The following is a 20,081-nucleotide window of genomic DNA, read 5'->3' as shown; positions in this document are numbered from 1 at the left end:
GGACATTTTGAGAATGTGCTAAGCTTGGATGGATTTGTAGGAAAAGATGTAGAAATAGATATAGACACTTCGGATATGAAGGAAAAAAAATTCTGTGAGGAGCAATTAGTGACAGTCCTAAAAGGAATAAGAAATATTAAGGCCCCAGGTGCCGAGAGTTTGGTGAATGAGTTTGTTTTAATATAATGTTCATGTGGTTTGAAATAAGTTATTGAAGATTATGAATATGATTTATGAAAAAGGCGAAGTACCTAGCGATTTTAGAAAACCCTCAACTAACCCCTGTATATGAAGGTGATAAGAGTGAGTGTGGTAGTTATAGAGGCATTAGCCTGGTCTTTCTGGGCAGCAAATTAATTAACATGATGATATTTTTTAGACTAGTAGTTGCTGTAAACAAAGTTTTAAGAAAAGAACAGTACGGTTTTAGGAAGGGTAGAGGATGTGTTGACTAAATTTCCATTCTTTGAGGACCATTGAGAACGAAGTACCTGAGCCGTCAAACACCTTTAGTCCTCAGTTTTATAGATTTTATAAGCAAGCGTTTGATTCAGCTGACAGAAAAGCTTTAAGGAGGTTTTATCCTTGCAGGGTATACCAGAAAAAACAAATTAAGGTGATTAGTGCTATGCACGAGAATAACACTGCGGCGGTTAAGGTAGGAGATGGTTTTAGTAGCTGGTTTTGAATTAAATCAGGAGTTAAGTAGGGTTGTCTTCTATCCCTTTTTATATTAATCATTTTGATGGATTTTGTCTTAAGGAGCAAAACAAAGGCAATGGGATTATGCTGAAGATTTAAGCATCCTGGATGACAGTGTGAGCAAAATGAATGAACTTAGAGGTTTTGCGATTTCATGGTGCCAGAATAGGTTTAAAAATTAATACTAAGAAGACAAAGTTACCACGGCTAGGAATAAGTGAAGGTGAAAAGATGGCGTTGGGTAACAAGAAGATTGATAAAGTGGACAGCTTCACTTACCTAAGTAGTATTACTACTAAAGACGGTGGTTTTACTAAAGATGTTAAAAGTAAAATAACTAAGACCCAGAGTGGTTTTTCACAGTTCAAAAAAGTTTGGAAGAGCAGGAAGGTAAGTCTACGAACAAAAATTAGAATAGTGGAAGCTACAGTAAAAGAGTTTGTTATTTTCAGAACGAAAATTAAAAAAGACATAGAGTCGTATGTTCACCTCAGTTGTAGGTGAGTAATTTAAACTGCTTCATATATATATATATATATATATATATATATATATATATATATATATATATATATATATATATATATATATATATATATATATATATATATATATATATATATATATATATATATATATATATATATATATATATATATATATATATATATATATATATATATATATATATATATTATATGCACCATTTTATGAGATGAATATAAATACTTACAAGGAAATCAGGATTAGGGCCTAAGGACACATCATAATCATAAGCTCCAATGGTCATCACGCCAACCAACTTCAAAGATCGGCAGCTATCTTTTATATACTCAGCAAGGGACGGAGCATCTTCGGGCGCGATGCCACTTTTAGCTTCTTCATTACTTGTATTGACTTGGATCATAACGGAAAGAGGGCCACCGTTGGGTATGTATTTCTGCCTAGCTGTATTCAGTGCCTCGGCCAATTTGGTAGAGTCAACTGTTTCAACCATTGACAAATTTTTAAGGGCTACAATCTTAGGGACTTTGTTTCTTTGTAAATGACCAATTAAGTGCCATCTGATTTCCGGACAAAGCTTCAGTATCTTTAAAATAAAATGTATCTTTAAAATAAGGATAAAATCTATATTTAATTCCCAATTTTAAAACAACTTAAGAAAACCTCTTTAATTTCATCAACTGGGCAAGACAAAGATATGTTGTAAGCTTTATTGTGTGATTAAACAAAAAAAGACGAGGAAAAATCAATTTAAAAGTTTTTCCTCTTACGAGTGTAAAGAACAAAGTTGAAAACTAAAAGGGACAAAAATTATTGCTTCCTAGATTACACAAGATATTTCTACAAAACTAGCTCAAATAAACTGTATCGTGATATATTCAACTAGTCATAGAATTCTAAAAAATTGCGCTTCACTGAAAATTGAACTTGTTTCAGGTTCAGGTTCTTTTTGATAATAAAATAAATAACAAAAGGTCCAGAGCCCAGCTGAGAATACAAATTCGTATTGCACGGGATGGAACAAACTTCTTTAGATCCATACTAATATACAACTATCCATACTTCACTACATGCATTTCATACATGTGTAATTAAACAAATTCTCCCGTCATTGCCCGGTCAACGACGCCACCCATTAAAACGTCCAGCGAAATAAATAAATAAATAATAATAATAAAATAAAAGATACCAAGAACCCTGGTGAATGCCCAGGGCCAGTATCATCAAAAACCAGATAAAATTGGAACAAACTTAACATCCCAAAGGTGATCCACATTAACTAACAACAACTCACATATCACAAACAAATTTCAATATATCAACATAAATTTAAGTTTCCGTTTGGTTATTTGAATTGATTTTGAAGTATCCAATTTAAACGTATAAATATTCCAATACCAAATTACCGAGTTTTGAAGTGAAAATGTCAATATTTCATTTATTATTCTTGGCTGATACAATTCATTACAATTTCCAATTAGATGTCCGTGCTCAATACTTTTAAATGGGAAAAGGCTTGAGGAACGAATAAACGAGTGAAGCAAACCACGGTCATACTTCAATTTGAAAAGGACAGATTCAACAGTCACAAAATGTCTTAAAGGAAGGATATTGAGGAAGCTATACAGAGAATCCGCTGACGGCAAGTAACTCTAAAGGACCCGAAAAGCTTTATTCTGTTGTCTCTGAAGTGGCGCAACATGAGAACTAAATGTGTTAAGGCAAACAAGTAATGAAAACACTAAATGAGAATGAATAATTGTAAAATAAGGTTATCTCATTGCTTCAAGGGAAGGGATGACCTGAGTCTTCGCATTATCCCTATATTTCTCCCCAATTTCATCCGTAGATTAGATATATGAGGTTTTATGATAGATTAGAGTCAAGGAAAACTCCGAAGTAACGCATAGTTGCTACTCGTGAAATCTTTATTTTAAAATCACTTGATTCAATTAGCTGAAGCTCAAGAACTGCAGTGTTACATCGCAAGAAAACCCCAAATCTTGTTTTATCCACGTTAAGATCTAGATAATTTGACACAAGCCACAAATAGAAGATGGTTGAAAGCTTCTTCCAGTGCAAGTTCCAAACAGCTCACATCTTTCCCCACAACAGTGCACACAGTGTCATCCTTAAATTGCAGATTTAAACTGAATATTCTCATTGAATTATTCAGGTCGTTCACATAAATTAGGAAAAGTAGGGGACCAAGCATTGACCCTTGCGGGACACCAGCGGTATTAGATTGACGAGTCATTTCAGATGAAACATCACCTCCATCAACATACTAAGAATGGTCCTTAATACAAGATGCTATTAGATATTGTTCTGGCCCTCTCATACCGTAATGATCCAAATTATGCATTAAAATATCGTGAGATGTTGTATCAAATGATTTTTTAATGTCAAGAAAAATGGAAGCTGGAATTTCTCCACGGTCAAGAATACCATGGACATACTGTGTTAGTAATAGGACTACATGATCGGTAGATTGACATTTGCGAAATCCAAACTGTAGCTGATTTATCATTTCAAAATGATCTAAAAAACCCACTATTCTATTATACAGACAATGTTCAATTATTTTCGAAAAAGCCGACAGGAGCGATACAGGCCGATAATTTGACAGATTTGTTTTCTCCCCTCCTTTGTAAAGAGCCAACATTGTCGAATATTTTAATGACGAAGGAAACATCCCGTTTTTAAATGCCAGGTATATTATACGACATAAAATACGTGAAATTTGGGGGAATATTTCTTTTAACAGGAATGTCGATCTCGATAATCAGTCAATACCCTCAGAGTGACCATTTTTCAAAAGAGTAACTACATTCTTTAATTCTTGCTCAGAAACCGGTGTTAAAAATATTGACTTATCATGGGATGGTAGAAGAAAATTTCTAAAATAATTTTTATTATGACTATTTGACCCTGATGAGGCAACGGACTCTGCAGTTTTTTCACCTATTTTAGCAAAATGCCGGTTCAGGAAATCTGCTTTTTCCTTCTTATCATTAAGAGGTACTTTATTTTCAGGCACGCACAATTCATCTGGAAAACTTTGGTCATTCCTCTTACTAAGGCATTCGTTAATTAGTGACCATGTCTTTTCCGGAGACAAGCGAACTTTCTCAAACTCTCGTTCATAATAATCCCTTTTGCCAATCGAAGAATTTTTGACAGTTGACTTTTATACCTTTTAAATTCAGAAATATTTTCATCAGATGAACAGTTAAGTTGCCTCCTGAATAATTAATTTTCAACTTTTCTAGATCGTAGTATGCATTCGGTTATCCACGGCTTATTATGAGACTGATAACGTCTCAGACTAATCTTTTTCACCGGGCATGTTTCATTTAATATTTCCTTAAACTGCTTTAAAAATAAATCTATCACGTGGTTCAAATCCTCGGAGTCGAAAGGTTCATTGTCATTCATAATACTTAATCTTTCTTTTAATAGTCGTAGCGTATTTTTATTGAGTATCCTTGACATTTGGTAAAAAAAAAAAAATTTGCTCGGTTTAAGCTCACATTTTAATTCAGAAAACAACATGAAATGATGTTTTCATTAACATGAAACATGAAAGATGAATAGTCCACTAATACTATTCTTATTAGATTTGTCTCAAAATTCGTCAGAATATTGTCAATCAGTGATGCCAACGTTGCAGTTATTCTTGTAGGTGATGCTACAAAGTAGTAATAAACAATGCGACAGGTACATCGATAGAAAATCTATCGCAGTTTTGCAAGGTCTACACTCATTCATTTCCATATCTGTTGTCTGATGCGAATCATAATTCAAATTGATGTTGAAGTCTCCCATCAAGATTACCCTTTTTTACTTGCACGATATTAGCTTCATGAGGGTATTACGTGACGAGGAAAAAGATGACACATGAGGGGGTTTATAATAAACCCAACACACAACATTCTCATTATGTATTTTCAATGGTAAAATTAAAAATTCCAATTTCATTTCCTAATTTAAATCATCAAAATCTGTTATTTTTTGCAAATGAATATCATGACGTACATAACAACCGATTATTCGATTTTTTTTTTCGATGCTTGTGATTTTTCAAAGAAATTATAACCTAGAATTTGAACTCAATAAGAAAGATTATCATTAAGATATGTTTCACACACCCTGTCAACGAAACATCATGACTGGGAAGAAACACCGATAGAAAATCCATTTTACTCATAAGACCACAATAATTCTAAAATATTGACCGAAAGAAACCTGGAGTAACTACATGATGTATATCATTATCATTATATTTTTGGGGGGAGAGCCGCAACGGATTCATCCATATTACCAAAATCCTCTTTCCCTAGATCATTCACTAGAATTTGTTTAAGGTCAAGCAGATTAGCCTCTAGCCTGCCAAGCCTATTCCTACCATCTGTAAATTCAGACATTCATTCTTAGTAGATAAATAATCGCTGGTTGTGTCCCAAAGCAGGGCAGAAGAAAAGGCAAAGAAAGGAAAATTAATAACTGAATGTGATAAAATACAGTAGTACACTTAAGAAGCTGATCTACATCTGTAATAAAAAAACAAAAAGTAGAGAAGACAAGAAAAGAAACAAAACAAGGACCATGATTATTACGGTTAGATGGTATTTGATTTTTAACAATCCATGATGTGGACCAGAAAATAAATATTTTTCTCTATTTATTGTTATATCACCCATACTAATAGCAACGAGAGCTAAGAGCTCATATGACACTTGTGACGAGGTTGGAAGAGCCAAGAGCTCATATGGGATGAGCTCTAGCAAAATCCTAAGAATCAATAGATTGTTTTAAAAAGAAAATCAGAGGCTTAATGCCGGTCAGGATTTAAAATAAGAGCTCTGAGTCACGAGGTCCTTCTAAATATCAAAATTCATTAAGATCCGATCACCCACCCGCAAGTTAAAAATACCTCAATTTTTCTAGTTTTTCCTCTCCCTTCAGCCTCCCAGATGGTCAAATCGGGGAAAACGACTTTATCAAGTCAATTTGTGCAGCTCCCTGACACTCTCACCTATTTTCATCGTCCTAGCACGTCCAGAAGCACCAAAGCACTAAACCCCACCGCCTAACTCCCCCAAAGAGAGCGACTCCAGTCCGGTTACGTCAATCAAATATCTACGCCACTTATATACGTTTTCCAAGATTTCCGGTTTCCCCCTCTAAATCCCCCCAATGTCAACAGATCTGGTCAAGATTTGAAATAAGAGCTCTGAGACATGAGTTCCTTCTAAATATCAAATTTCATTAATATCCAGTCACCCTTTCTTAAGGTAAAAATACCAATTTTCATCTAATTTTTCCAAATTAACAACTCCCTGCTCCCCAAAGAGAACGGATCCGTTCCAAATATGTCAGTCACAAATCTATAGCTTGTGCTTATTTTTCCCACAAAGTTTCATCCCGATCCCTCCACTCTAAACGTTTTCCAAGATTTTAGGTCCCCCCGCAACTCCCCCCAATGTCAACAGATCCGGTCGGGATTTAAAATGAGAGCTCTGAGACACGATATCCTTCCAAACATCAAATTTCTTTAAGATCTGATCACTCCTTCTTAAGTTAAAAATACCTCATATTTTCTAGTTTTTCGAAATTGACCCTTCTCCCCCCCCCAACTCCCCCAAAGAGAGAAGATCCATTTCGGTTATGTCAATCACTTATCTACGACTTGTGATTATTTTTCCCATCAAGTTTCATCCCGATCCCTCCACTCTAAGCGTTTTCCAAGATTTTAGGTTCCCCCCAACTCCCCCCAATTTCATCGGATCCGGTCGGGATTTAAAATAAGAGCTCTGAGACACGATATCCTTCCAAACATCAATTTTAACTGATATCCGATCACTCAATCGTAAGTTAAAAATACCTCATTTTAACTTATTTTCAGATTTAACTGTCCCCCCACTCCCCCCCCCCAGATGGTCAAATAGCGGAAATAACAATTTCTTATTTAATCTGGTCTGGTTCCTGATACGCCTGCCAAATTTCATCGTCCTAGCTTACCTGAATGTGCCTAAAGTAGCAAAACCGGGACAGACAGAAAGACAGAACGACAGACAGAGAGACCGACAGAATTTGCGATCGCCATATGTCACTTGGTAGATACCAAGTGCCTTAAAAATCACCACTTATCTCGATAAAAGCCTATCAAAAAAAGAAAAAAAAACTTTATACAGTTGTCACTTAATATCAATAAAAACAAAAGAAAAAGGAATAATAGTCTTTTTAAATAATCATTACAATCATTACTGTATTTCACTGTAAACTGTTAAGCTTCATGATGGTCATCATATTTGACCCACTCTTCAGAGTTAATGTGACGTACTTTTTACCATAGATCGGCTCCCTTTTGTTTGATCCTGGAGGACTTACATTTTCCAGCTTCGCGCAGACCTTTAGCCTTAGCAAGAAGGCCACTCCTGATATTGTTAAGTTTGGGAGGAAGATCAGAGACGACGCGATCTCCGGAACTTTTAAGCTTACGCATTTACGCTCACATTACGCATAATTAATTGCACGCCTTTGTCGTTGCTAAGGGAAAGAAAAACTGGTTTTAACGTCGCAATTTTCGAGGAGCCTCGCCTAGTGGTAATATTGTTGCTTGTTTTTTACCCCTGTCGGCACAATGGTAATGAGGCTAGAAAATCCCAAAGTATCACTGATCCATGATTTCATGTTAGACTCCAGGGTTTGGTTACCCTTTTTGTTTCGTAGACCATGAATAAAAAAAGGAAAGGATACGGCATTAGACTTTACAGTCCGTACCGGCGGTGCTGATCTCCGTTTCTTGGCCCTTCAGCCAGGAAGTACAATGGGGGGTTGGGGCCAGCCATCCTGTGCTTTCGCACACCCTTCCTGTTTACCTTCCCCAGATTTCTCCAGGTACCCATTTAGAGCTGGGTCGACTCTGGCTAAGCTTACAGAGTCACGCCAACGACCCCGTCCCAAACTGACGAATAGTTCTTTCGACAGTAATTCTTAGGAAGCTTTATAGGCACTCAGTTGACTTTCAAGTTCACGAATCCTATTGCCACGTTTCAGTCCATCCGATTTTATGACTTCAATATCAGCTTTTAAACCCGCAAACTTAATAGACAATTCGTTTTGGTTTGCCAAAATAATATTGAGTATTCAGTTTCGTCAGCTTGTTATTAATGCTAACTCTGAAGTCCACAAAATCTTGTTTGCTCACTCTCGCCATCGTTAAATAAATCAAGATTTACGATCTAGTTTGGATCACGTTAGATCATTCCTTGCTATCAACAATAATCTGATGCAAAAACAGGTTTAGCACGGTTGATTTCAGCGAGATCTTAACACCTTGAATGACCATCCAGGGAATGACAATTGTCTTACTGTATGAATGCGATTATATCCAAAAAAAGGTGTTTGCAGTATGAATTCTCTAACAAGACTGCAAGTTTGATTTTGTTTTTCTGTTATTATTATTAAAATTATTTGCTGAGAGCTAACGGTACCATGGAAGGTGAATAGCTATTCAGAGCCCTACAAATTAGTTTACTATTTTTTACAGGCCACTACTACAACTAGGCTACTAACAACTCACTCTAGCACCAGACCACCTGAGGTCAACACAGCTATGCATGCTCTTTGTCCATTACAATTCATTCAAAACATTCATCTTAAATCTCTCCCAAAAGGTTTCAATTCCCCTTAGATTCTTCCATCTTTGGCAATATCTCATCCTTCATCCACAGAACGTGTTCTAGTCATCTCAACCAGTGGCACCATTTCATTAAAATTCTGGGGGGGGGGGGGGGCAAAGTTGGAGCAAAATTACCCAAATCAAGTGAAAATGACAATGCAAACAGAAAAATGAGCCATATAGTAGCAAAAGGTACACATAACAAAAGAAAACTGACCCATTTCTGTGGTTACTTGAATTAAGCAGGCTTACCTTAATTTTGGATATATTTCTGGAAAACAAATTTGAGCGGGAGGCAAACTGAGGTCGGAGGGGGGGGGCAAACTGAGGTCTTAGAGGGCTCATTTCCCTCCTCACTGCCACATAGCAAAATACACCACTGATCCTAACCTTTATCTTTCAAACTGGCAAGAGGCATACATTTTAACCCTAGTAAAATAAATACACCAATCGAATGACAAATTTGTTATCCAAGAACCTATTTAATTCTAAACATATAATCTTTCTGATCCACATAAGATATATTATCTTTTTTATGTTGCTGTAAAAACCATTGAAAAAAAATTATAATTATGACGATTATAACAATTGGTATTGTTAATTTACATAATTATCATTAGTTAAAATAATTTTATTAAAAATACTGCAATTAGAATTACTCAAATCCCATTGGTAATGTTAACTTTAATTAATAAAATTACCTACAATAATTATTACAACTGTTATAATTACCGGGCACTTACATAAGAAACGTCATTTATTAGACTTTCTTTCAGTCTTTTATTCGTTCTTACTATTTCGACTTTTCCTTTTAGCAAAACTTTTATTGCTAAAGTTTGTCACGCTTATCATTTTGTCATCTTTTTGAATTACTTTATCTTTTTAAATCACTTGTTAGAGTTGTAATATCTGCACAAAAGCAACCTTGCCACTTCAACTTACTTTTTCATTGTTAGCTTTTTCAACCAATTCTTGCACGTAATTTTCACCGAAGTCTCTTTGGCCATTTTGATACGCCTCGATGATGTCTTCAACTGGTTTTGTCTTACTCACAGCAACCAATCGCACTTCATGTCGCACGTTCTTAAAGTAAAATCGATAGTATTAACCAGAGGTTCACAATGCAATTATGGAAAACACAATAAAATATATATATATATACATATATATATATATATATATATATATATATATATATATGTATAATATATACCGTATAATATATACATATATATATATCTGTATATATAAAAATAAGAAACAAGTTGCCTGTGTGTCGAGTGACGTCATGTCATCAGGTCGTCATGTCGTCATTATGACGATGACGTCATTAAAGGTATTCAACAAAATCGTTCAAAGACAAATTTTTAATTGTAATTAGATCGTGGACGGAAAAATGTTTAATTGAAAAATGACTGAAGAACCTACAATGGCAACAGCCGAGGAAGCTGCTCAAAAGACAAATTTTTAATTGCAAGAAGATCGTGGACAGAAAAATGTTTAATTGAAAAATGACTGAAGAACCTACAATGGCAACAGCCGAGGAAGCTGCTCAAAAGACAAATTTTTAATTGCAAGAGGATCGTGGACGGAAAAATGTTTAATTGTAAAATGACTGAAGAACCTACAATGGCAACAGCCGAAAAAGCTGCTCAAAGAGTCTATGCCAAAAAACTTGCGGCTGATAGAGAAAGTAAGAAAGAAAGCGTGCCAAGGAATCACAAGAACAGCAAGAAAACAGGCTTGCGGCTGATAGAGAAAGTAAGAACAGAAAGCGTGCCGAGGAATCACAATATATATGTATCATGAAAAGAGAAATCACCAATGCAACAGCACAAACACCAAAAAAAAAAAAAAAGAGAGACGGAAGGAGAAAAGGAAGACTGTTTTCCTAAATTAGTGATTAATATAGACCAGCACTTGAATGAGGCCTTAACCCTACTTATCCATACAATCACATAGGTCAAACAGCATAGCCATACACAATCAACCATAAAGAATAATCCATGGACAGGCAGTCATGTCGTCAATAAGTATAAGTTGTCATTTACCAAACAATAGAAAAAATAATATAGACAAATAATTCAGAGGCAACACCTAACATAAGGGCTCATCAGGAGAATACACTGGCCTATATAGGGTTTCGCCACTCTAAATTCTCTACCCAACACAGTGTTGTGGCTACCACAGAAAATCCAAGGCATCCCCGCGTCAGGTATCACCCCCAAAATATATGCCTATGAAAGAAAAAAAAACAGCAAATGTAAAACAACCAAGTAAAAATAAACAAGCTTATCCTGTTAATATATCCCTCCCTTTAGCAACAATAGGTAAACTAAATATTATAAATTTTACCAAATCACAAATATTAACACATTGCAAAAAACCTGAATGAACTAAACAATTATAGAATTCATCTTTACCATGTGGCTAATTTTTAAGAAAATCCGCGCAATTAGAAACACAATTCAAAATAAATGGCGCTGCGACAAAATTTCTCGAACCTCCGAAATTAGTTGAAAATTTCTTTAAGTATTTCTAGATAATTCTTTTGATATTTATTTAAAAGTTCGTTATAATGAAAACTAAATTTTTTAAATTGACAAGTTAATTTATTTGCAGAAAAACCTCTTGATATCAATTTTTGGCTTAAGATTTTACATCTATTTTTAAAATCAATATAATTACTACAAATCCTTGCATAACGAAGTAACTGTGAGAAAAACGCTGAATATGTGATATTTGAGTGTATATTACTTTCAGGGAATGGGAAACTAATCACTTCAAAATCAAAATCATCCGTTTTATTATACATTTTAAAACTTAATTTATTATTATCACAAATATTAATATTTAAATCTAAGAAATGATCTTCATGACCAGCGCCATGACAAGGCTCAAGAATAAGCTCTGATGGATATATATTTTTAGAAATATCAATGAAATCCTTACAATTTAAGACCAAAATAAAACAAATTCCAATAACTCAAAAATCATATCTAAGCTGTAACATCTCAAGTTAACTGTAGTATTAAAGCAATTTGTCCATATAGCTTTTTATTATAAATGTCTATTTTTAAGAACCTTTTACTAGATAAGAGGAAAGATATCTTGATAACAGTATATAGATATCTATATATATAAAAATAAGTTGTCTGTGGGTTATGTCTGTCGAGTGACGTCATGTTTGTGTGTCGACTGACGTCATGTTTGTCGACTGACGAAATTACAGACCGGGACATCGGGACACAAATGACGACCGGGACACCTGGACATAGGGAATATAAATGACGACCGGGACACTCAAAGAGAAAGCGACCGGGACACAAGGAATGTTCGATTAGCAATCACCATCAACAAAGCACCGGGACACAAATGACGACCGGGACACAGGGAATATAAATGACGACCGGGACACTCAAAGAGAAATTACAGACCGGGACACCGGAACACAAATGACGACCAGGACAAAAATGACGACCGGGACACGGGGAATATAAATGACGACCGCGACACTCAAAGAGAAATTACAGACTGGGACACTGGGACACAAATGACGACCGGGACACAGGGAATATAAATGACGAACGGGACACGGGGACACAACTACAACGGGGACGCCGGGGGGCACAGGGGGATATACAAATGACGACGGTGACACAGGGAATGTTCGATTAGCAATCACCATCAACAAAGCTCAATGGCAATCATTAGAATAATGAGGTATAGATCTGAATACAGATTGTTTTTCCCATGGACAATTATATGTTGCATGGTTAAGAGTCGTTGTATATGTTTACATATGCAACGACTCATTCTTAACCATATACATGGTTAAGAATGTTGTATATTCGCAAGTTTTACGTAGTTAAAAATATATATATATATATATATATATATATATATATATATATATATATATATATATATATATATATATATATATATATTCACAGGTGGGACACCGGGACACAACTACAATGGCGCGTAACGACTTACGTGTGCGGGGGGGCTTGGGGGACGCGAAGCGCCCCCACCAACTAGGTGTTGGGGTGGCGCGAAGCGCCACCCCAACAGCTAGTATGTATATATATATATATATATATATATATATATATATATATATATATATATATATACTATCTTGAAAAATGAGCAATAATTAGGCTATATATCTATTTATTTACCTATGTATTTTTTTTTCTCAAAAACGGCTCCAAATTTTTTGGGAAAATCGGCATCCTGGTATAATCTGGCCAAACAAAACGATTTAGATAGGTCAGAAGTTTGAGAAAATTCGTTCAGAGCCTTAAGTTTAGAAAAAAAATTGCGAGTCATGTCATTTTTATATACATCAGTATTGCAATGATGTTGTCACACTTCTCAAACTTGTATGGAAAAATTGAAGATTTCCAAGTATGGAGAGGTTTATTAAATTGTTTAAAGAGCAAAAAACTGGTAATTATTGCAAAAACACTGTTTGAACACCTCCAAAATAATGAGTGCAGGGGCCATTATGGTTCAATGCTAGAAAGACTTGAGCCAGACGGCTCCATTATCATAATAGCTGCAAACCAATCAGTAGCTACTGCTATGCTTTCTATTTCAGATATAGCAGTAAATGGATGGAAACTAAAGTTTAGTGCTTCAATTGCCAAGGTTTTAGCCACATGGCTTCAAATTACTGCAGAGGCAGAAGATGCCTACTACGTAGTAGACAACATACTCATAATGAATGTCCCCAGTCCAAAACAGTAAAGCAAGATCACTTTGCCAGGGATCTTGCCAGGGAGTGCCCCGTATTAACAGAGAAGAAAGTAATTGTAACTTATTCTTTCACCAACAATGTCCCCATGGGGACTACTGCTGAGGCCTTGAAGAAGGGACTTCCCACACAAACAAAACATGTCCCTATGGCCCATAAGGACTCCTTCCTTCCTTTGACACCTAACTTCCATCTAGTTGAGGACCTAAACAAGAAGTATATGACCATCTTTGAAGGTGTGGCAAGACAGATCTCTGACCTGGCCCCAATAATAAAATCACTTTGCAAGCTGGTCTCAAAGATACTCTCAGCTGGTCGTGAAAATGACGCCCTCAGCCAGACCAACATTGCTGAAAACCTAAACAGGATTGAATCACGCCCTATAACCAGTAATGGCCCTTGATAAACCAGCATCCCTGGCAAAGTTGAAAGAAAACGAAAAGGAAAGGAGGCTATACCTAGCCAAGAAGGTAATAGTAATAAGCTTCATAGACCCAGGTTATCCCCCTCACACACCAATGTCTAGCTCCCTTTCAGCATTCCAATGAAATATCCAGAGATTCGACCAAGCCAAAATAAAAAAACTCAACAAACTCAACACTATTCCAGTGAAAAATGGCCCCATCCTGAGCTGCAACACATGTGGAGTGTATGAAGACATACATCACATCATCTTTATCTTTAGAAAATATGAAAAAGAAATGGAAGTACTATGAATTTGCTGTGAGAGGGCATTTAATGCATTCACAATGCATTCTGTTTTTGGACACCACGAGTCTCCTCCTTGGGCTAGATGACTAATCGCAAACCTTTAGGTAGATTTGTTAAGATTACTGGTTTGGTTAACTCCCTATAAGTTTTTTTTCACCTATTTAATAGTTGATTTTAGAGTTTTCCTATTTATCATTTTAGATATATAACATCTGGTTAAATTTTTATATTTGGTTGTATGTGACAGAATATAATGTGTAAAATCATATTATTTATTATAATTGTGTTGTATATGTATTTTAATTGCTGTTTGACAATGCATAGTTTTTTTAATCCTACAGTATTTTTATTCCTGTTTCTCAGTGCAGGCAGTTGCTGCAGGCAAATAACCCCCCTCTATTAGCAAGTTAAGGGATACCGTTCTGGTCCAGTGAATATTGACTGAAGTGACACCCAAGTAAGCTTTTGATTGCAGAAGGCACAGAACAACTGAGTACTATGAATGCATATGACCTATTGGTCAAGTGCGTCAAACCCCAAACAACCACAACAAGTTCACTTCAGAATTACTAAAGTCCTGGGATATTCTGGTAAAAGAAAACGATTTAGATTACATCAGTATTTCAATAATGTTTTCAAATTTAACACACTTATGTGGAAAAATTGAAGATTTTCATGCATTGAAAAGTTTACATGAAATTGCTTCATGAGTAAAGACTAGAAATTGCAAAAACAGTTGTATATATTTTGACAAGGGATTACAACAATTCAAAAATCATTAAAACAAAAACCGAAAGTTTTAAGCTTAGCAGAAATTGCTGTTATAAATTGGACATACTTGAATGATCAAATAATATATTTGAAAAGATTGTAGTACAAAAAAACATTAAATTGCTTAAAGAGCAAAAAACTGGCAAATGCAAAAATGTCTGTATATATTTTGACAAGGGATTATAACAATTCAAAAACCTTTAAAAAGAAAGCACAAGGTTTGAAGATTATTAGAAGTCAGTGTTAAAAATCATACTTGCTTGAATAATCAAATTGCCTAACTACAGTTAGAAGACATACAACAATGAGAATATATATTTATATACATATATATATATATATATATATATATATATGTGTGTGTGTTTGTGTGTGTGAGTGTGTATGTGAGTGTGTGTGTGAGTGTGTGTGTGTGTGTGTGAGTGTGTGTGTGAGTGTTTGTGTGAGTGTGTGTGTGAGTGTGTGTGTGAGTGTGTGTGTGAGTGTGTGTGTGAGTGTGTGTGTGAGTGTGTGTGTGAGTGTGTGTGTGAGTGTGTGTGTGAGTGTGTGTGTGAGTGTGTGTGTGAGTGTGTGTGTGAGTGTGTGTGTGAGTGTGTGTGTGAGTGTGTGTGTGAGTGTGTGTGTGAGTGTGTGTGTGTGTGTGGATCCCTGGATACTTCAGCTGAGGGAGCAGTTGCAGTGGTTAGGGTATTGCCTAACTGATCAAATTTTTAACTTTGATTTGTTTTTTTGCTTGTATTTGAATTGGGTTAGAAGCATGGTAAATTAGTTTTTCTCAGACACCACCAACCCTATGAGTTGTTCTTTCAACAGTTACAATTCAGCTAGATTACCTTATCTTAATATCCCTCTGACTGCAAAATCCTTCTCCTTTATTGATATTTTCAAAACTAACGAAATTCACCCTGTGTGCATGTCTACTTTCGTCGTGATCAGTTAATATTCACAATGCAAAGGTTCATAACATGTTCTGTTAACTTTTTGCTCTGAGGCTAGAACCCAATGCTCACAAAAAAGGTGCCAGAGTTATTTGCATTTGTTATCTTTATTGGGATGGTAAATGTTCTACATACCTTTATTTTGAAGGAATGGTAATGAAAATCTAGAATGGGGTACCCACAAATGAGAGGGGGCACTCATAGTCCAAGACAAAGTATAGTCATATTGTAATCCAAGTCTCCAAAAATGATGGAAAAAACAGGATTTTTTTTTATTTCAAGCAAATTCAATTTTTAGCCCAAAAGTAGCAAGATTTGAAACATTGTAGCCTAAAAACTAGCCTCGCGGGTTTTAACTCACTTGTCACAAGAGGCTGAAAATTTAACAGCCCAATTGGCGGGAAATAGCTGACCTGGCAACACAGAACTGAAATGGTATAGAAACTTTTCTTTGGCTTGATTTTTATGCCATCAATGTTTTACGAAGTAGATGGCACTAAATAATTTACACTAAGCCCCACAAAAAGTATTGTTTTTAGTTCACGTTACCGAAGTTCTCTTTGCTGTTGCAGCAGCTACACGTCTCCTAACTGAGGTTAAAGCTTCTGATATTGCCGACATTACATTCACAAAAATATATTAAATACTCCAAGTCGCAATCCAATTCTGCACAGCGTTGCCAGCTCAATCACTGTTGTGTCAAAACGACTAAAAAGACATATCCCTAGGGTTACCCACGAAGTCCCTAAGAATGTAAATTTGTTTCTGATTTTGTAAATTGTTTTAGCTAGCGAATCGTAGACTCTTTCGCACTCTTAAGTGCAATAGCATATGTTACTCAAAAGTAAAGTAAAACCAAACAGTAGTTTTTGTTAAAGTATTGTCAAACTCAAAATCTTGTTGAACGCCAATTCATAATATAGTTTTACATGAGCCTGGCTAGAAATAATGCAAGAAGGGAGGGCTTATAGTTTTACAGCTTTTATTGGCAAAGTAAGAGTACCTTTACATCGGCAAAGTAGACCTATCACCCTTGGAGCATGGGAAGGTAACAAATTTAATGTTGGAAAGTAACGCACTAAGAGGTAAGACTGCTTCTGATTGGCTATTTCTTATTCCAGACTAATCAAGCACCATTTTACAATCTTACTGTGTTACAGAATAGCAATGTAACATTTGCGTTAGCCTTTGACCCTGGCTTTCATAAGATTCGTTAGCATATGAAATTCTTGTGCAACCTAAATTATTTCTTTCCTGACCAGTCATAGATACCTTACACATCCCGTAACTTAAGCTATTTAGTGCAAAATCGAAGGTAAAACCTCTATTCATTTTACTTTTGATAAGTTTTCTTGGAGGGCAGCATCCAATCTTAAAAATTTCCCAGAGTAACATGTGAATTCAACTGCTGCTGCATTTCAAAATCAAAAACAATACATATTTTTATCATTCAGTTTCATAAATATCTTTAAAACCACAATGTAGTATATAAGACTATGCTTGTGTTAGCAATCATCCACTGAAGCCATTTTCCTAGTATTCGGACAAGTTAAAGTTAGAACAAAAGAACAATAAAGAATCAATGGCATAAATGGGGGTCAGGTAAATTTGCATTCCCCTGAACCCTCCCCTCACTATTTTTGGCCCCTCTTTCCCTGGATATTTAAAAATACTTTCTTTTTGTATTCCCATTGAAAAGTGCAAATTTTGGAGTTTTCTTAGGGAAAAAACTAAGCTGCCCCCACTCATGTATTACTGCCATTGAAAAAAAGGCTTTACTTTGAAAGAAGAAGAAGAGAATCCCATATATTTTCGAAGAGAAAGGTCGCACAGACCATACAAGTGCGTCTAACTACAAATTGTTTCACTGCAACACAATTAATCGACTACTTGAAAGGAAGAAAATGACCTTTCGAAAAATAAACTAGGAATTGAATTGAACAAAGAAATTCAAATGAGGGTTCAAACAAAATTATTCCAACCAAGATTGGTGTGAACCACTGATACTAATATTTTAATTGTTTGTGATATTTTTGTATGTTTAATCATCTGAAAGACCTCGGAATGTTAGGAAAAGCTGAATAATTCTAAAATTAACCTTATAAAGTCCAATTATACTCCTTCCTAACCCAATGCGAGTTTTCCAAGAGGGGGTGTATGTTAGCCAATAAGTAGAAACAACAATTTTTGTTGGGGAATAAAATTACCATGAAATCCGTGCATGGTAGTTTTTCGGTATCTCAATGCCAAGCAATACCATTACCGCAATTTAGCCATTGAGTGCCCTTTTTACTCTATACACCCTTAAGTATTTTTTTTATCCTACTCCTGGGTAAGGCCAAAATAGCTCTAAAAATATATGAAATCTAACAGTTTTTTGTGTGAGCCAGTGACAAAAAAAAGAAAATTCAACCCATCTCGCATACCACATCGAACTAATAAACCTGTAAAAAATTCAAACTGTTTTTATAAGATAGAATGGGTCAAAATTCTTGATTGTTCATTGATGAAACTCTTTTCAATCAACTTTTCCTTTCTCACTCAATTAAACTAGTAATAGAAAAGCATACAAACTCATTTAATAACTTACTTGAAGCCTTATAAAATGCGCGACACATCCTTGAGAAATATCAAACATAATTACAATTAGATATCATTTAATTAAGACCAGGAAAGATAAAAAGGGAATTTGGAAAGAAAAGGAAACAATATTCAACCAAAGTTCACACAAGTGCCCTTTTGACAACCAGCTACTTACCAAAAAGAAATATGTCACTGTTTTTAGCCACTGAGACACCTCCACTAGAATGGTGTCAATAACAGAAAGCGAATTTCCCTCCCCCAGATTTTTTTTTATTTTTCTTCACTCTAAGTTTTGAAAAATAAGCTTTTTTGGGGTGTTTCAAGTGAAGAACAGTTGTTTTTTTATATTTATTGAAAGTTGGAATAAAAATGCTGGAAATCGACGCCCTTGCTTTAGCCATTCAGCAAGTTACAAAAGTCAACTGTGTGGTAGGTATAAATAAACAACACGGAATGTGGATTAGGGAAAATATAAATCTTTTCGCAATTTCCATTAAATATTTTTCCAAGAATTAAAGTTTGAAGTCAAATAAATGTGCGTACCTATAGACAAAAAGTATATGATAAAAAAGTGTTTGTGCCCTATTTTCAACGTTGAAAAAAGATCAGGTATCCATATGGCTTTTTGCTATACATGGTCACATTATTGCATGCTAGCAACCCGAGAAACTTGAATTCAGTTTGATGTCTGTATTACATATATTTTGTCTGTTGGCATGCCACTCTTCTCACTCGTGTTTCGTCATCTGAAACTGAATTTTAGTTTTCGAATGAACAACGCTGACAGAAATTTTGGCAGAGCGGAAGAAACGATTAATTTGCCCTAAATTAACAATTTTAGAAATGGTAAGTTATCCTAATCCATCGTAGTTCCCTTACATTATTTTAAAGAATTATTACCTTGTGGCTTACAAGTAGTTAGGATAGTATTTTGGTTTTATAATATGAAAAGATGATTGGGTCTACTGCTATCTGTAACTGAAACTGACAGGACTTGATAGGCTTTACTTAATGGGTCCCAATTTTCTTATAAATGTCTAGGGTTGAGTGCCTCTATAAAAGTGTAGAAGGATATCATTCCCCGATTCCATGTTTAATATTCATTCCAAGTATGACTGATTTTCTAACAATGCACCCTGTCTGCTATTTAGACAATGCCTAGTCTTGGACCTATATCTCATTTAAAATTTATCTTTAACTTTGTTTTCAGTATTGAAACTTAGGTAAAATTTTAGTGAATCAACATTATGCTGCTTTTGACTGGGATTAATTTAGGCAAATGGATCTTTCATGGAAAGAACCACCCCAGTTCCACCCCATGGAACTTCACCCCTACCCCACACCTAGTGTGTAAATATATACCCTTAATTGGTATATATATATATATATAAATTTATTATTTTATTTTAAAGAGCATAAA

General features: G+C 35.2%; 1 protein-coding gene across 1 annotated transcript in view; it reads right to left on the bottom strand.

The window, feature by feature from the left end:
* The window catches only part of LOC136042801 (pyridoxal phosphate homeostasis protein-like), a 30,452-nt gene extending 13,680 nt beyond the window's left edge, over window positions 1–16,772 (bottom strand). Inside the window, exons 1-3 of the mRNA XM_065727742.1 lie at window positions 16,628–16,772; window positions 9,836–9,976; window positions 1,436–1,792 (exon numbers count right to left, since the gene is read on the bottom strand). Coding sequence (XP_065583814.1) covers window positions 1,436–1,792; window positions 9,836–9,976; window positions 16,628–16,699 — 570 coding nt within the window. The 5' untranslated portion in view covers window positions 16,700–16,772. The remainder of the gene's footprint in view (window positions 1–1,435; window positions 1,793–9,835; window positions 9,977–16,627) is intronic.
* Window positions 16,773–20,081: the final 3,309 nt, after the last annotated feature.

Source organism: Artemia franciscana, unplaced genomic scaffold, assembly GCF_032884065.1.
Source record: "Artemia franciscana unplaced genomic scaffold, ASM3288406v1 Scaffold_2055, whole genome shotgun sequence".
In the NCBI taxonomy this organism is placed as follows: domain Eukaryota; kingdom Metazoa; phylum Arthropoda; class Branchiopoda; order Anostraca; family Artemiidae; genus Artemia; species Artemia franciscana.
The sequence above is the reverse complement of the archived record's forward strand: the minus strand, read 5'-3'. Positions and strand labels throughout refer to the sequence as shown.